Below are 18,107 nucleotides of genomic sequence, written 5' to 3' on the forward strand. Positions count from 1 at the left end.
GGCACAGGGGCACATGGCAGGGACTTGGGGTCTCCCAACAGCCCTTCCTCTAGGACCAATTCTTGGCTGCCCACTCCCCTGTCCCCCCACCAGTGACCATCACTTCCCCTTGCCTCTGGGGCGGGGTCTGATGGGGTGAACACAGAGGGACACTGATTAACAGGGATGGGCCCCAGGTATCTATCAGGGTATGTGTCCCCTCTGTGAGCCCCCTGACATTAAACAGCAGATAATAAATAATAAACACCACTGTGGGTCACAGAGAGATGGCAGAAGGAAGGGAAAGCTCTTCTGGCTTTTGAAACAAGGGCCCAAGTTTCGCCCAGCACTATGGCAGCCCCACAGGACTGGGAACTTGCCTGCATCACCTCACTGCCAAGGCTGATGCCTCCTGAGTTGGAACAACACTGCACAGCAACATATTCCCTGCTGTTATATCAATCACCCCATAGGGTGAGTCCTGCTCTCACACCTGAGAGACGTCCGGGCCCCATACCACCTGGTACTATCTCTGGGGACAGATGATGGTTTGCTGCTGAGACCCTCGATCACATGGAGCTCAGATATCACCCAGAGGAAGAGCCCAGGGTTGCCGCCAGCCGGCCATGGACTAGCTGCATGGCCTGGGCAAGCTATAGTTTCTGGGAGGCTTAGTGGCTCCAGGAAGCCAGAACCGCTTCTATCTCACTCATTTGTTCTCTATCTGTTAGACTGTGCATCTCTCCTATGCCGAGCTGTCTTCCCAGCACTCAGCAGTGGACAGGGGCATGACCCAGACTGTGGGAGCTCCTCTTCCAGTGGGTGGGCAGCCAGTTCTGTGCCCTGGCTCCCAGTCCTGGCTGGTGAGTGTCTGCCTGTCCTGAGTCCATTCAGGGACAGACCCCAGGCAGTCACCCCTCCTGGCTCCATCTCAGCTCTGGTCCAAGGTGCTCTGTTCACCCCCATCTCTCTCTCCTCGGGGTCATGGGGCAGCATCTCTGCTCTTGAGCCTTCCCCTCAATGAACAGTCAACCAATCAGCACTTTGCAGGCTGTGAGGCATCCCCCACGATGGGGTGGGGTGGCAAGGAGGAAAGACTGCTTCTATCCCCAGAGCCCCACAAATGCAGGGCACATAGTCGTGCTCAGTTAACACTCAGGGAATTAGTGACCCATTGAGACATTTGAAGAGAGGCGGTTTCAAAGATGTTCTGTAAATCACAGGAGGCCCGTCAAGTTTCCTCTGGAGCCAGGAGCAGGAAGAGCAGGTTTAGGAGGTATGCAGCAGCCCCAGAGAAAGTACTGAGGAGGAGGTTTCTGGAAGGAGGCCATGAGTCCCAGGTTTAGGTGAGAAGGGGACCGGGGAGTTGCTGATGCCAGCACAGGCACCTCCATCACCCCTCTAGTGAACGGGTATCTTTGTTTGCAGGCCCCAGGAGGCCAGCTGTTGGGTGAGTTCTGTCCAACCCCAGTGGGGCTGTTTGCTGCAGCAAACAGGGCCTATACCCTTAAGGCCCCACCCCCAGTTGGGGGAAGGTCTACCTGCAGGTGAATCCACAGGCCTTTTCTGGGGGTGACCTGCCAGTTCTAATACCATGCAGGTGGCCAATGTGCGTGCCCTTTGACCCGGTGACCCTGCCTGCAGGAGCCTCCTAGGTGTCCCTGCACAGGTGTGCATGTGCATCAGGGTCAGTGAGGCTAGAGAGGCCTGCCTCCCACCTTGTTCCTTTGAACACACAGACAAGGTGTGTTTGTTTTTGGCAGTGTCATATGTCTTGTGGGATCTTAGTTCCCCCCATCAGGGATAGAAACCGGGGCTACAGAAGTGAAAGAACTGAGTCCTAACCGCTGGACTGCTGAGGAAGTTCTAGGTGAGGTTTTTAACCATGGGCTTATGTGCCTTTGAAATAAATAGAAAATCAAACCTTTTAAAATCATTTGTAGAAACATTTAGACAATCCCATCCCAGTCAGGTATGGCAGGGAGGGGGTGCCTGGGGGGGCCCAGTATATGGTGGGTTCTCCTGCTGGACCTCCTGGCAGGAAACCTGAGTCACGTGCCTGCGTGGACGTGGCTCCTCCCTGAAGCTGAAGGGTGACCAGAGGTCAGGTGGGGGAGGGCAGGAGCAGAGTGTTCTGGGCAGTGGGGAGAGCTGGCTGGTCCCAGCACAGATCCTGGGGTCAGGCCACCCTCTCTCCAGAGTTCCCAGTCTGCTCCTAAGCCTGAGCTGGTCACCACCACTTAAGGCCCCCACATCCCCTCCCTGTGCCAGGAGCTGGGATAGTTTCTCCCACTGTGTTCATAGCCTGACCAGGAACAGGAAGCCCAGCTCCAGACTCTGTGACTCCATCCTTCCTGTGTCCGCTGGTTTGCCAGAAGAAAAGGCTTCCCCTCAGGGCTGGTCTAGGGGGCCTCAGCCCCTATGCTGGGCCCACAGAATCTCTACATTGGGCCTCTGGTGACCCTCTGCTCCCTGCTCTGGGCGATCCTCACGCTATCCCACCCCCCAACATCAGTGAGGACCATTGCCGGATTTTCCAGCTGGCTGGGTGGCAGTCTGGGGTAGGTCCAGGCGTGGCTCTCAGATCCTGCCTGCCTCTTCCCTGGCCAGCAGGCTGGTGTGGCTGCACCACCTGAGGCCTGTAGTTTCAGGAGCCAATCCTTCCATAGCTCAGCCCCTGTTGAGCACCTCAAATGTTTCAGTTGACATCATTTGTGATCCCTGTCCTGGCTGAACAGTGAACCCCCAGACTCCTGTCCATTGGGTACCTGTGAGTATGGCATTATTTGAAAATAGGGTCTGTGCAAATACAATGAAGCTAAGATGAGGTCACACTGGATTAGGGTGGCCCTAAATCCAATGACAGTGTCCTCATAGGAAGAGGAAGTTTCAGAGACACAACACAGGGAGAAGCTCGTGTGAGACACAGGCAGAGAGCTAGGGACACTTGGGGCCACCAGAAGGTGGGAGAGCCAGCATTCCAGGCCTTTCACCTTCAGCAGATCTAGGCCTTGGGAAGATGTTACAAATGCCAGAGCTGGAAAAGAAGAGACCCATCTGGAAGCCATGTTGGAGCAGGGCCACAGGAGTTGGGAGGCCTGCTAGGTGTCCAGGATGGGGGCCTGGTGTGGGATAGGGTGGGAGTGAGTGATGAATGGGAAGTGATGTCCCTTCAGGAAGGAGGGCAGGAAGGGTCTCTCCATTCCCCGAATAGAGACTCTAATGCCCTGAGCAGATCCTGGACTAGGGTAAAGTGCAGCGCTGAACTGTTTTCCTCCCTGTGGTGAAATTCGAGGTCAAGAATCTAAATGCAAAATGGTTATAAGCTGAGCCCCAAGGAGACCCAAGAGACCGCTCACTAGGCGGCAATCTCAGGAGGCCCGAGCCCAGGGCGAGGACCGCTAACCTCAGAGCCTGGGCTCCCCTCCGAGGGTTGTTGGCGGGGCGTTTGGGGCGAGGTGTGGGGTAGAGCGGACTGCAGCCCGCTGAAAGTGGCTTTCGGTGGATGCTCGCATTCGCGGGTTGCTCTTCTTCACACCTGAGGGACAAGCGCAGGGGGTGCCACCGGGCTCACAATCCGCGCCAACCTGTGCCGGCACGCGCCGTGCAGCCGCATCATTGCCACCTCTGTGGCTGCGGTAGCGAGGCCAGACAGGTGCACACCTGCGGGGCTGGGCCCGCAGCGCTCCAGGACATGCCCATGTTACTGACTGGGCTTGCCCCATCCCGCCTCCCAAGACTGGGACCAGGGCGCGAGATCCGTCCCGCCGGGGGGCAGCGCGCAGGCGCGGCGCGTGGCTGCCCGTCGACCTCCCGGCCTGCCCCGCGCTAGCTGACGTCGCGCCGCCTGGTCCCCGCCGCTGCCGCTGCCGCTGCCGTCGCCGCCGCTGCCTCTGCCGCCGCCGCCATTGGAGTCGGCGCCTAGTCAGTGCGTCCCGTCCCGCTAGCCGCCTCGCGCCTGCCCACGAGCGGCTCGCGCGCCCGGCAGCCGCCGCGCCGCCGCCGCCGGCCGGCCGGTGCCCGGGGAGGAGGCGGCGGGCCCGGGGCCGCGAGAGCTCGGGTGACAGGCCCGGCCTCGCGGGGAGGCCCGAGCCGGCGGGCGCCCTGGCCCCGCGCCGCGCCGGCTGTTCATGAAGCATGTCGGCCACCAGCGTGGACCCCCAGGTAGTAGCGGGACCGGGGTCGCGGGGCCGGGCGGCGGGGTCGCGGGGGCCGCTTACGGAGCCGGGGTCTGGGTCGCGGGGTTGGGCTGGGGTCATGGGACCGGAGCGCCGTCGTCTGGGGCCACGGACCGGTTCGGGCCGGAGCTCGTCGCCCGCCGGGAGGGGTTCTCGTGGATAAGTTGTGTTTCTTCTCCCCGGGTGCTGTCCGTTCGCATGTCCGGCCTGCGGCGAATCAGAGAACAAAAGGACAAGATAATAAAGGTGAGCGAAGTCGGGACGGCAGCCAGGGACCGGGGCGGAGGGGCTCGGGAGCGGAGGGGGCGGCGCTCGCCGAGACCCGGTGCACGTGTATGGGAGAGAGAGAGGTCTCTGAAGCGGCGGCCAGGACCGCGGAGTTTTCCTTTTTCAGCTTTAGGGAGAGAAAACTTCGGATTTTGATATTGGGGGAGACGAAACAGGTTAAAAACAGGGAGTTTTCAAGAAGTAAATCGACGGGGAGAGTAATTTCGTAGTTCCCTCTTTCCTCAGGGTAGTGGCGGGGGGAAGGGAAGGAGGCCAGGAGCTGAGAGACCCTTCTGTCTGTGACCCCAGGCGTGGGGCTGGCCCTTGGCCCTGTACTCTGGCTCCTTACTCCAGTAGTTCAAGCCTCTGTCTTTTGAGTGTCTTGTAATCTCGGGATAGTCTGGCTTGGGGTCCACCCCTAAAACTCACTCCTGGGAAAACTGGTGACGCTTCATGTTTACTCCATAGACTATTTTGAACCGGGATGTGTGTGCCTCGGGTGTAACCAAATAGGGTTATCACGTTTGGAGATTGGAGAAGGCCCAGCACTTCTTTACCTTCCCCTCCTTTTCCTGGCTGAGTGTGGTGACAGTGGAAAGTAAGAGTGCAGCCAGATAATAGTTCAGAGACGTCCAGTTACAGCTTCCCAGCCTCACTCCCACTCCTCGCGGGGCATATAAAGACCTTTGAATGCATCACCTTTACCAAAACCGGGTTGTAAGTTCTTGGCATTATCTCATCTGTACCTCCCTTTTGTTAGTGTCTACCAAATTCCAATTAATTTTCATAAAAATCGTAACCTAAGTTATTGAAAGTTTTGTATCACTTTTCTAATTAGCTGCGTGTCAATTCTGAATGTCTGCGTCCATTTTTAAAGTAAAAGCAATTTCTAGAAGTTGATGGACATAAACTTGACTTTTTCCAATTTCCATGATTAAAAGCAACATTTTAAGAATTCAAAGGTAATATGTTCCAAATTTTCTTGCAGTACAAAATGGTTCTTTGCATCAGAAGGATACCGTTCATGACAATGACTTTGAGCCCTACCTTTCTGGACAGTCAAACCAGGTGAGTTTATCTTTTTATAACATGTTTGCATTTATTTCACCTGAGTTTTGAAAAAGTAAATACACCTTTACTACTTATTTCTGATGTTATCATCCTGAACAACAGAGATGCAGACTATAAAATACTAAAGGTAAAGTAAGACACTGACAAAGGCTTGTTTTGAAGAGCAGCATCACATGGAAGGTGGGGCATGAGCGCAGTGAAGCTGGTCTTCTCTCTGGAGGAGATGACATCCCACCGTGGCTGGCAGGCATGTGGCATTCTAGTTGGGCGGTCTCAGCATTGCTGGGTCAATGATGGCATTGCGTTTGACAAAGTGGAGTGTCACTTAGTTCTCTGAAGCTTTCCAGTGACTTTTTTTTTAGCTCTGAGCGATTGGAATTTTGGTCTAGGAGCAGCTAGAGCAGGACTCTGAAGTGAGGCTCCATCTTTGAGTTCTTCACGCCGCTGCTGACTGGGACACTTTCTTGATGGCTTGCCCTCTCTGCTCACTTACTTTTCTCTAGACAGTTGAAGAGGTGACTCCTGACAGAGTTGTGGGCAGGGTGGACTACAGGGTGCCCCTAGAGCTCAAGGCAGTACCTAATGGGTTGTAGCCATCCGTTCTCTTAGGTGTTTTCTTAGCCTTGGCGGTAAGGGGATTGTGGATTGAAGTGCTCTGTTTGGGCGGCCGTCTTGCACACTGTAGGATGTTTAGGAGCCTCCTGGGCCTGCATCCATGAAATGTCATTAGTATCTGCATGCTATCTCGTGTGACAATCAGAAATGTCACAGGTGTCTTCTGGGGGCTGTGTTGTCCTGTCTAAAACCACTAGGTCAGTTTGAGTTCAAGTTTAACAAAACATCTGTCACTTTTAAAGTACATGGTATATGTTTGCTTTAAAATAAAATGAGGCTCTGCCTCTTTCCTGTGGAATGAAGCTAGGCTGCCTGTTTCCTTGCTTGTCTGCTCTTCTCTGGAGTGTCTTAGGGCTTTTCTCCATTCTCTTTCCTGCTCCACTTGGCAGGACAGAGGCTGAGGGCCACACACTCCCCACCCGACCCCACCCCACCCCATCCCATCCTGAAGAACCCACCCCTCCTCTCGGCAGGACAAGGGACTGCTCTGTGATGGCCTTTCAGCCAGAGGCGTGGCAGGAAGTTGAGCGGACTTAAACTTATTTCTCTTGCATGATTTGCTCCAGCAGCGTTATGTATTAAATTTTAACCAAAAATATCAGGAGAGGAGGTTGCTTCATTTAAAACAAAATTTCATAAGGTAGGATGTTTTAAAAAGGAGTAGATGGCTTCCTTTTTTTTTTTAAGTTTATTTTTGACTGCTCTGGGTCATCTTCATTGCTGCCTGTGGGCTCTTCTCTAGTTGCAGCAAGCGGGGGCTACTCTTTGTTGCGGTGTGTGGGCTTCTCATTGCAGTGGTTTCTCTTATTATGGGGCACGGGCTCTGGGGCGTGTGGACTTCAGTAGTTGTTGCACATGGTGTCAGTAGTTGTGCCTCACGGGCTCTAGAGCACAGGCTCAATAGTTGTGGTGCACGGGCTTTGTTGCTCTGTGGCATGTGGGATCTTCCCAGAGCAGGGATTGAACCTATGTTCCCTGCATTGGCAGGCGGATTCTTAATCACTGGACCACCAGGGATGTTTGAGTAGGTGACTTTCCAATGTCAGTGGAGTACTCCCAGCTGTCTTACTCTGGGGAGGCCATTGGAAAGACTGGGGTAGGTTGGTGCTGTCAGTGGACACTTAAAAAATAGCCCCTTCATTCTGCATGTTAAGATGTGCTGTTCTCAGCAAGATGACTAGACAGCACATCACTTAAGAGGGACTCTGTTAAGAAAACTCTTGATAGAAAGTAGACTGTCCAGAAATGCCCAATTGTGTAGGAAGCATGCCACTCAGGAGGGCTCTTAGATCCTAAGTTTTCCTGGCCTTTTCATATTAGGGACACAGACCGTGAGGGCCAGTGAGGTTCTGCTGTGCCCCGTGGCAGAGCCAGGCTGTGGACTGAGCAGCAGGACCTCTCACAGCATGCAGCAGGGTCCATGGGTCCTGTGTGTGCCACTCCTTTCTTCACCAGGGCTGTGATGCCATCAAGAATCCCTCCTCTAGATGTGGGCTCTGCTGCTATATCCTTCCAGGCTGCTAATGAGGAGGCCTGAGTGGCGATCGCTGTGGCCAGGAGCAGTGAGTGCCCACTTCCCGTCTGTGCGCTCAGTCTTTACTGAGGTGGTGTTGACATGAGATGAGCTGTATGTGTTTAAAGAAAGCGGTTTTCTATGTGACCTTTCTCTGGTACGCATGTGCACCTGTGGAGCTGTTGCTAAGGCGAGGTTGTGGGCATATCCATCAGCCTTGTGATGCTTTCTTACCTTTTTTTAACCCAGACGTGGTGTGTGGTAGCCAGTTGGAGACACTGTTTTTCTGGTTTGTGAAGCCTTAAGGCTTCAAATGATTTGGAAAACATTTACAAGCACACCTGTCAGTTGAGTTAGGTGACTTGTACCCACGCTTTGGTAGGTCTGCCTTCCTCAGAAAGGCCCGGGGTCCCTGCTTCTGGTGTGTTTTTCTTCCTAGTGGCCTCAAGGAGCATCCTTATGTAGCAGCTCTGGATCTGCTTCTGTAACTTGAAATACTCATCAGTCAGTATTTTGGAAATGATGAGGGTAGAGAAAGCACAGGGAAGGACAGCAGGGCTGGGGTAGGGGGCCCAGGGGCAAGGGTGAGAGGCGTTGGGTGGGGCCCTGGGGATTCCCTGGTAGCTCAGCTGGTAAAGAGTCTGCCTGTAAGGCAGGAGACCCTGGTTCAGTTCCTGGGTCAGTAAGATTCCCTGGAGAAGGCATGGGCTATCCACTCCAGCATACTTGGGCTTCCCTGGTGGCTAAGCTGGTAAAGAATCTGCCTGCAATGTGGGAGACCCGGGTTCAATCCCTGGGTTAGGCAGATCCCCTGGAGAAGGGAACAGCTACCCACTCCAGTATTCTGTCCTGGAGAAGGCCGTGGACTGTATTGTCCATGGGGTCACAAAGAGTTGGACACACTGAGCGACTTTCACTTTCTGGGGCTACCAGATCATCCTGACTTTGCCCTTCTCAGGGCCTTCCTGCTTTCCGGTTCTCTGTTTTTACCTCTGAAAGGTAAGGAAAGACTGAAAGGACCCAGAAAATTCCTGCTCAGAGTTTTGGAGACAGTGCCTCTGAGTTTGGTGTGAGTGCTACCGGCTGACAGAGGGCTGAGTGTGTGGACAGAGGGGCCCCCGGGGCTCAGTGTCTTCACTCGAGCATCTGGTTGTTGGCAGACTCAGCAGCATCCCCGCTCGTGTTGACGGTGACAGAAAGGGGGAAAGTCACCTTTTTCACTTTTCCTCTTGAATAATTCAGTTGTTCTGGGTGTAATGAGAAACATTCGCCTCCTAAGAAAAGAATGTTGTGTGAATTCACTCGTTCCGAGTGCTAGTGCCGATTCACTGGGAGTCAGTGTAGACCCATTTGGGAACCTTTTCGAAAGCTTTGCCGTTGGTCGTGTCCTCTGATGAGATGTGGGCAGAGCCCCTCAAGTGCTGGGGGTGTTCCTCCACTGTGGGATCAGCATGGCATCACCTCGAGACCTCATGTCGCTGTTTCTCACACGCCATCCTGCGAGGTCGAGCTGGCTTGTCCCTGTGTGAATGCTCCTCAGCATGCTCCGCAGGTGGTGTGTGTGTCTTGGGCTTCTGGAGGCTCCTTTCTGTTTCCCCTTCTGTTTCCCCTCCAGTCCCGTCTTTTGGTCACTGTAATGGTTGAGTCCCTGTATCGTTTGTGAAACTTAAAGCATTTGAGTAATTTCAGAATTTCTTTCTTCTCAACAAAATGGATATAGGGGTCAGGCATTTCAACTTTTAAAAAGGTGATTCTGGTCATTGAGAATGAGAGACTTTTTCCTAACGTGGTTAAGTTTTAAGTATAAAATAACTCTTAATTATAGAATTAATTTATGGGTTTATTGTGTTTTACTGTTCGGGTTTTGAAAAACGGTTGCCTGGGGCTGACTGTCAACGACTCTGAGTTTATACTGTTTGGAGTGTCCATTTTGTTTATCACTTTAGATTTGGTCACGAGGAGGTGTCCTAAGAGTCCAACACATGGGGGTGTTTTTTCTCCCATTACTGGACTAATTCTGCCTTGAAGACCTGTCAGCCTTCCTTTTTTGAGGCCCTGAATTATACAGAGGCTATAATTAGATGTCTCATGTGTGAAAGCAGTCGTCAGGGTGGTTTTACCTGAGTCCTCCTTAAGAGTTTGTTCTGTACTGCTCCTTTGACTAGACCAGTGATACAGCTGTACAGAGGTGTTAGTGTGCTCGGAGGAAGTGGGCAGTTTGTTTTATCCCTTTGGTCTCTGCACCCACGTCCCTGGCGGGTAAGCTTGAGCCTCCTGACCTGGGTTGCATGGCTGACTAAGCAGACAGCGTGTTTGCTGTCTCAGGAGCCCAGCTGGGGAGCGTGTCTGTAGAGCCCTAGGCCGCGGTCAGGCGGGCTTCCGAGGGGCTGGGGTGATCACGAGCAGCCTGAACCCTGGTCGGCCCCACAGCCCGGCTCCCGGAGTGAGCACAGCTCAGTTGCCCTGTGACCTGGAGCCTGGACAGTTGGCCTAAGCACCATGTACGGAAGCACCATCTTTGTGGGGAGGGGATGCAGACCACAGCGAGGAGGGCGCCGCAGGTTCCCTGCTGATCCCAGCAGCCTCACCTGTTACTCTGCTGCTTTGCTCTCAGAGTTTGGAGGGAGATCTGGCTGATGTGGGACTGGGCTGCCAGTAAGATGGGAATGAAAATATATATGTGATTCCCAGTGCTGTAGATCACTGCACACAGCCTGCTTGTGCCCCGTGGTCCTGTGGGGACATAGTGCCAGGAGGGGTCGGGCAGGGCTGGTTCAGAGCCCAGCTCTCCCAGTAAAGGGGACCCTGGCATGTGGAGACGCTAGGGAGACTTGCCCATCCCCCATAGCTGGGTCTCCTCTGAGAGCCTGCCCAGGAAACAGTGGAGACTGAGGGGGCCAGACCTCTTTGGGCTCAGGGTTGGAGGTCCAGGCAGATGTCCAGAAAAGCCTGTGGAGGGGTCTCTGGGGTGGCCCTTGACAGGGGCAGGAGTCCTGAGGGTTGAGAGTGGGAAAGGTATCCATCCAGGCGCGTCATTAGCGAGCGTCCTGGCTGCTGTTAGAAGCGCCTGCTGCCTCTCGAGCACTTCGTCACTCTGCCTGTGCTGCCTGTGTCCTGCTCGAGTGTTACTGCTGTAGGACAGAGACCTGCTCCTCAGGCTGCTTCCTGTGAGTGGTCACTCTTAAAAGTAGAGTGGCGGGGCGGGTCTCCTGACTCGAGTCATGATCATGACAAGTGGTCCTGAGTGTTTGGGTGGCCACGTGGGTCGTCTGGGTGTTTGCCCTCTGTGTCCTGCCCGGGCTCCCGTTGTGTGCTGCTCACACCTGCGCTGAAGCGGACGTGCTCGGTGTGGCAGTGTCTCTGCCATGTCACGGCCTAACTCTTCCCGTGCTTGTTTTCACAGAGTAACAGTTACCCCTCCATGGCCGACCCCTACCTGTCCAGCTATTACCCGCCATCCATCGGATTCCCCTATTCCCTCAACGAGGCACCGTGGTCTACTGGAGGGGACCCTCCAATCCCCTACCTCACCACCTACGGACAGCTCAGTAACGGAGACCACCACTTCGTGCACGATGCCGTTTTTGGGCAGCCTGGGGGATTGGGCAGCAACATCTACCAGCACAGGTTTAATTTCTTCCCTGAAAACCCTGCCTTCTCGGCCTGGGGGACGAGTGGGTCTCAGGGTCAGCAGGCTCAGAGTTCAGCCTACGGGAACAGCTACACCTACCCGCCAAGCTCCTTGGGTGGCACGATTGTGGACGGACAGACAGGCTTTCATGGTGATACCCTCAACAAGGCACCAGGAATGAACAGCCTGGAGCAGGGCATGGTGGGCCTGAAGATTGGGGACGTCACCACCTCTGCAGTCAAGACGGTAGGGTCGGTCGTCAGCAGTGTGGCCATGACAGGCATCCTTTCTGGCAACGGTGGGACAAATGTGCCCCTGCCAGTGTCGAAGCCGACCTCATGGGCTGCCATTGCCAGCAAACCTGCTAAACCACAGCCGAAAATGAAGGCCAAGAGCGGGCCTGCCATCGGGGGGGTGCTGCCCCCGCCACCTATTAAACATAACATGGACATTGGTACTTGGGACAACAAGGGACCTGTGCCCAAAGCCCCGGCCCCCCAGCAGGTTCCAGCCTCCTCGGCGGCCCCCCAGCCCCAGCCAGCCATGCAGCCTCTTCCCGCCCAACCTCCCCTTCCGGCCCCACCACAGCACACGGGCCCCCAGCAGCTGCCCCAGACCCGCTGGGTTGCCCCTCGTAGCAGAAATGCGGCGTTTGGGCAGACCGGGGGCCCCGGCAGCGACAGTAACTCCTCCGGGGGCGCCCAGCCCAGCACGACCCCGAGCGCAGAGTCCCACCCCGTCCTAGAAAAACTGAAAGCCGCCCACAGCTACAACCCCAAGGAGTTTGACTGGAACCTGAAGAGCGGGCGTGTGTTCATCATCAAGAGCTACTCTGAGGATGATGTGCACCGTTCTATCAAGTACTCGCTCTGGTGTAGCACAGAGCATGGAAACCGGCGCCTGGACAGTGCCTTCCGCGCCCTGGGCAGCAAGGGGCCGGTCTACCTGCTCTTCAGCGTCAACGGCAGCGGCCATTTCTGCGGGGTGGCCGAGATGAAGTCGCCTGTGGACTACGGCACCAGCGCTGGGGTCTGGTCCCAGGACAAGTGGAAGGGCAAGTTTGACGTGAAGTGGATCTTTGTGAAGGACGTGCCCAACAGCCAGCTGCGGCACATCCGGCTGGAAAACAATGACAACAAGCCGGTCACCAACTCGCGCGACACCCAGGAGGTACCCCTGGAGAAGGCCCGGCAGGTGCTGCGGATCATCGCCTCCTACAGGCACAGCACCTCCATCTTTGACGACTTCTCACACTATGAGAGGCGCCAGGAGGAGGAGGAGGTGGTGCGTAAGGTGAGCCTGGCCGGGCGGGGTCCCTGGCCCAACACGGACGTTGAACAGCTGTTGACACAGCACCTGGGTCCTTGCCAATTGTTCAGAAACAATGGGTTGCAGCCTCTGTTGTAGAGGACTTGGGTGACTCGTTAGAACAGGGCTTCCCAGTCTCTGTCCAGCCTGGAACACTTAGAGTTCTGTGGCCCCAGGGTGGACAGGCGAGGCTGCTGGGCCAGATGCTCCCACTAAGGCCCAACTGGGCGTGGCCTTCAGCAGTGGGGACTCTCCAGTCTAGAAGTGGCTGCTGCTTTATTCTGTCTTAAAAACCCAGTATGCTGCAGTTCCTGGAAACATGAATCTGCTCCATCTAATAAGCAGTGGGCAGGGGAGATTGGGATGCACACAGTTCATAACTGGAGTGTGTGTGTCTGGAAGCACAACAGAAGACCCTTGAACTGGTCTCTGAGTGGGTCCCCACCTCCTGTGCCAGCGCATGGGCTGAGTCTGCTTGGTGGGAGACCGGCCCAGAAATGGGGAGGACAGGGCACTGGCACACCTGGTAGAGCCATTGTGTTAAGAGCTGAGCCTGAGATTCTTCCTGCTTCTTTGGTATTAAAATGTCTTTTCTTTCATGAAATATCAGTTGATAATAGGTAGATTTTCAATCCTTTATAGTTTTCTGTGTTTTTTTTTTATTTTAAAAAAAGATGCTTTGCCCATCTGGGAATTCAGTGTCCTGAGAGTTTTCTGACAGAAAGGCTTGTAAATAGGACATAGAGCACAGTGCTGGTAGCAGTTTGGAAGTTACACAGACTGACCACCCACAAAGCTTTGGAAACAGGTTGGTCGCACTGCCTCTTTGGGGCGGAAGAGAGATGTCTTGTTTCCTTTCAGTTAGTGTGAAACGGGTATGAAATGAAACGCAGAGATGCTGAATTTGCCTGGATAGGATGTAGGTCTTACTCACGAGACTTGAGGCCCCTGGTGACCAGATGCTGGCTCTGCGTGTGTCTCACGCGCTGTGGCCCTTGGTTCTGATGGGTGTAGTGAGCCGAGGGGTAGACTTCTGCCCTGCCCTGGTGGCTGTGTGAGGTACCTCTGTCCTGGAACTTGCCTCGTGGTCATGTGCTTGCATGTCGGGAACAGGTAGACGGAGGAGCCACCCGAGCCCAGACCCGTGGGGCCCATGGCTTCCAGCTGTTCCTCTGGGAGCCTCTTCAGCAGGGCTGTCCTCTGGCTTTGCTGGGAGGCTTCCCTGGGCTGTCCCTCCCCCTGGGGCAGGGGTACTGCAGAAGCAGGCACCATGAGCCAGCCACCTTTGTTCACAGGGGTCAGTGCTAGGTTAATTCCCGTCTTGGAACCCCAACCCGTTGCTGTCCTAGAGAGATGTCAGGCCTCTCTTGGGTTCGGTGGGCTGTGGAAGAGTGTGGGTGGGTCTTGTCTCGGCCCCACAAACATCTACCAGGACACTTGTCCCTGTGGTTCCTTCTGGAGTTGGCAGCTGGCGCTGATTTCCTGGCAAGAATTGGGTGTGTCCTTAAAAAAGATGTGGGTGGAAGCAGCTCTTCCTCGTAACCTCTGAGCTTGCTGGTAGGGCAACCACCACCAGGAAGCCCACCCTGGAGATTCTCAGGTAGTCTTTTTGTTTATCAGCTGGTGTTTGAAATGATTGTGATGCTTAGAGACGTGTTGTGTTGAAAGGTAAGATGCACTTGCCGTTGGACGGGCGTGCCACTGCCCTGCATCTCAGCTATCCATCTGAAAGCGGGCTGGCTTTGTTGGGAAGCACCTGGTCTCGTGGCAGCTGGATCAGACCCAGGCGTGCAAGCCTCTGGGCTTTAAATCTAGAGATGGCTACTCCCTAGGGCGCTTAAAATAGTGCAGGTTTTAAGTGACAGAATCAAGCTGGAGAGTTCCTCATACGACCAGACTGGCTGCGGCCCGCGGTCAGCTCTGCAGACATAGCGATTCCATGGAAAACTGGGCAGAGATGGAGGGTCAGGATTGAGCCTCTGCTGAGGAGGCAGCGATTGGCCTCTGTTGGGCTTGGTCTGAGAAGAGGCTGTTCCAGTCTCAAGGTGGTGGTCGTTGTCATGGTTAGAGGAGTCGGGGCTGTGGGAGGAGCCCGCCCTTGTCAGCATCACGTCAGCCGCAGCCACTTTGAACTCAGAAGAGAGTCCGGCCTTGCTGTCCAGGAGGGGCAGGAGCTGGGCTCTTTCTAGGAGGGTGCAGGACACACAACTCCTAGCGTTTGCAGGTCAGAGTTCAGGGTGGGGAGGCACAGTTAATTCCTGGAGTCGTAGCTGTCCACTAGCCTGCCTGCTCACCCACATACTTTGGGGCTTTTTCGGGACAAGGGGACAGTATGAAAAGTATGGCAGGTGCTCCTGCTGTTGACCAGCCCTGGGTGGGGACATGCGGGACCAGGGAATTGGGGTCTTGTTAACCTGAAGGTACGTGAGGTCAGTTTTAGCAAAAGAGTGTTGTTTTTTTTTTTTTTTAAAAAAGAGAGTATTTTTACTGCATTATACTGTAGTGTGTAGTGACTCTTGATTGTTTGGGTGTTGTGTCATTGACCAGCCTCTGGCCAGCAGGGTCCTTTCCCAGCTTCATCCTATCGAGAGGGGCAGTGGGTGGGGGGGCGGCGGGAAACGTTGCCATATTTGCAGTCGAGTCAAGTGGCATATCGTAAGGAGAGGCTGAGATGGCTTTCAGCAGGCGGGCGGACATGGGGACGTGGAGGGCTGGCACTGTGTTCACAGGCTACTCACACGCCCGCCCTGGGAAAGGTGGTCCTGTGGGCAGTAGGAAGCAAACTGGCCAGAGGAGCCTTCCGTTCCCAGGTGTCACCGCATGTTGGCAGTTGTCAGGTGCCTGGCCCAAGTGGCCAGGACGCCGAAGCTTCGAGCTGCCGTGGGTGGTGGCCAAGCAGGGAGCAGGGTCCACATCTGGCCACAGCACCTGGACCTGGAGGCACCTTGTCTGTGTGCGCGGAGGCCCGTGTGTTACACTCTCCCCTTTCCTTACAGGAACGGCAGAGTCGAAACAAGCAGTGAGGGTTCAGCAGGCTCTCGTGCCGTCTGGTCTGACGTGGGGCTGCGCGGCTGGAGGGCGTGTGCCTGGTGCTGTCTCCCGGCGGCGGCTCTGCTGGCTTCATGCAGTGCTCGCCTGCTCACATCTTTATGTCCTTTGTAGTTTATTTTCGCCCAGATGAATCTGCATTCATTTGTATTTTTTCTATGTATCATATAGTATTGTAGAACTCACTAATAAAGGACTATGTTTTGTCAGCTTATCAATCACACTGACCTAACGCGAAATGTTAAGTATTCTTAAAAACAAAAACTTAATTCATCCCAAAGATTTATTATTTGGGGGGAACATTATGTTCCTATTCTTATATTCACAGTCATTTAACATCTTTATGTGAGACCTTTTGTCTCTCACCCCTTTTGCTTTAATACTGAACATAAGACACCATGAGTTGTCTGCCATTTTGGTGTTGTGTTTTAAATTTGCTTCCCTTCAAGATGCTGAAGTCCACAGGCTGATGACCGACTTGTTCGGCTGCTTTGCCATTTCTTCTGTTATCTGTCTGAGATGCTCATCTGCGCATTTGACATCTACTAGGCAGAAGGATAAATTTCAGTTTTTCAAAAGTTTGGTGAACCTGCTCTCCTTGGAGCACCTGCCTCCTGCCTCCGTGTGTGCCTGGGGTCTGCTGTATTCCTGGTTGGAGGTGACCACGGCTGGGCGCGGAGGGGTTCCTTCTGTGTGCAGACCATTTGACTTCCCCCTTTTTTCACTGGAGAGTCCTCGAGCTGTTTCACGTTTTTATACCGATCATACTGAGCTTTAAATGTGAGATCTGGTAGTCCAGAGGGGTGTGATGGATGATGCTGCCGGTTGTAAAGTTCAGTTTGTGGGGTCTATATGTTCTTTTATCCTGTTGAATGGGTAAAACAACAAATCTTTCAGAAACTTAATTTGCTGTCATGTTTTATGGAATGAGGGGCCACTGAAGAACTCGCCATGGGAGTTAAGAGCATGAACGTGGCGTGCATGCCTGCCTTCACGCTCACTGCACACGATTCGAGCAAAGGGCCTCCCATGCAGAATGCAGGTGCTTCTGAAAACTGTGTACTCGACAGGCCCTCCGAGTCACAGTGCAAACTGTTTTATTTAGACTTGTATTTAGAACGTGTCACTTTCTTTGAATCGTTACCGCCTGTGCGGAGTCTCGGATGACATCGGATAACTTTCTCTAGAAGAATACAAGCCTTAATAAACAATACCCATTTAGCAAGTCTTCTGTCACTTCATTCTTCGCCCTCTTCTACCAGTTAACGTTTTAACTGCAGAGCCGGTTAACTCAACTCTCCAGAGGCCCGTGTGTCCCCCGCATCTGCTGCCATGTCTCACGTGTGCTCAGTCGTCGGGCAGCCTCAGAAAGCATGCAGTTCCTGGCTCAGCACGTGGTCGGTGAGCAATGTGCCAACGGCCGCACTGTGCTGGGGTGTCCACCGGCTCCCGCACTCAGTGGCAGAGGCCAGGGCAGGCTCGGCTGCTGACTGGCTCTGAGGGTGTCCCCCCCACCCTGCTGGCTTTGTGGACACTTGGGACTGAACGTGCCGAGGAGGGCAACACATGCAGGTGTGGGAGGGCTTGCGGGGATGTGCATAATCACCATGTCCCATCCTGCTTTCAAAGGGCTGCTGGTGGCAGCTCTTCCCTCACACCCAGCTCGTCAGCCTGCCTTGTCCCCCCTCTGTCCACCCAGAAGCCTGCCATGCAGGAGTTCCATGATGGGTTTCATCTGCCCAGTGTGCTCCACGCAGTCCCTCCGGCTCCAGAGGTTTCCTCGGAGGGTCTGACTGCAGACCCCATCCTCACGGGCTGGTCCGCAGAGAGCTCAGCCTGCAGGTGGCTTCTCCCTTGGTGGGGTCCTGCCCCTCTGGCTCCTTGCCATCCAAGATCTCCAGGATGGGGAGGCAAGAGCTGAGCTGAAGCAAGAGCTCAACTGAGATGAGATCCAGAGCCCAGGCCCACGCGTGGGTCCTCACGTCACCGGCAGCCAGCAGAGCCCCTTGGGCTCCTGGGCCCTATGTGCAAATTGCCCTCCCACACATACACATGCTGGTTCCTCCCCCTACACACACACACACACGTACACACACATGCTGGTTCCTCCCATATCCTGGAGTCACTTGAGATTTGCATGATCAACTTTTTTCCCGAAACCAGCGTGTTCTAAAGGAATTGGAGCAGCTGTCCCACCCGTCTTCACTGCAGCAACTGGATGGATCCTGTGGGGAATGTTTTTCAGCTGAGCCATCACTGGTAGACCGTGTTCTTATTTCTGGAGAGGCCCCTAGAGGAGGGTGTGGGGAAGGTGGAGGGAATCCCTCCACCGGGCAGCAGGTGCAGGGTTAGTGCTACCTGGACGCAGTGTCAGCCTCAGACCCACCCCTGGTGGGGGTCTTCCTGAGGGCAACTCGGAGCAACCAGGTGCTTGACAAGCTGTACCTATGGTGACGTGGGGTGAGGGTCCCGGTGGGTGTGGAGCTGGGAGGGTGCA

At 54.6% G+C, this 18,107-nt stretch overlaps 1 protein-coding gene across 2 annotated transcripts; it reads left to right on the forward strand.

Moving 5' to 3' along the window:
* The first annotated feature begins 3,807 nt into the window (after window positions 1-3,807).
* On the forward strand, window positions 3,808-16,836 carry YTHDF1 (YTH N6-methyladenosine RNA binding protein F1). Of its 2 annotated transcripts, XM_070381428.1 has the most exons (5): window positions 3,808-4,143; window positions 4,379-4,403; window positions 5,413-5,492; window positions 11,027-12,547; window positions 15,559-16,836. In XM_070381428.1, exons 1-5 carry the CDS (start codon window positions 4,117-4,119, stop codon window positions 15,583-15,585), a joined length of 1,680 nt encoding a protein of 559 aa, XP_070237529.1. In that variant the 5' UTR covers window positions 3,808-4,116; the 3' UTR covers window positions 15,586-16,836. The 2 variants fall into 2 exon arrangements, with proteins under 2 accessions (XP_070237529.1, XP_070237530.1); XM_070381429.1 differs by lacking the exon at window positions 4,379-4,403.
* Window positions 16,837-18,107: the final 1,271 nt, after the last annotated feature.

The sequence above is a fragment of the Bos mutus genome, chromosome 13 (assembly GCF_027580195.1).
Source record: "Bos mutus isolate GX-2022 chromosome 13, NWIPB_WYAK_1.1, whole genome shotgun sequence".
NCBI lineage: Eukaryota > Metazoa > Chordata > Mammalia > Artiodactyla > Bovidae > Bos > Bos mutus.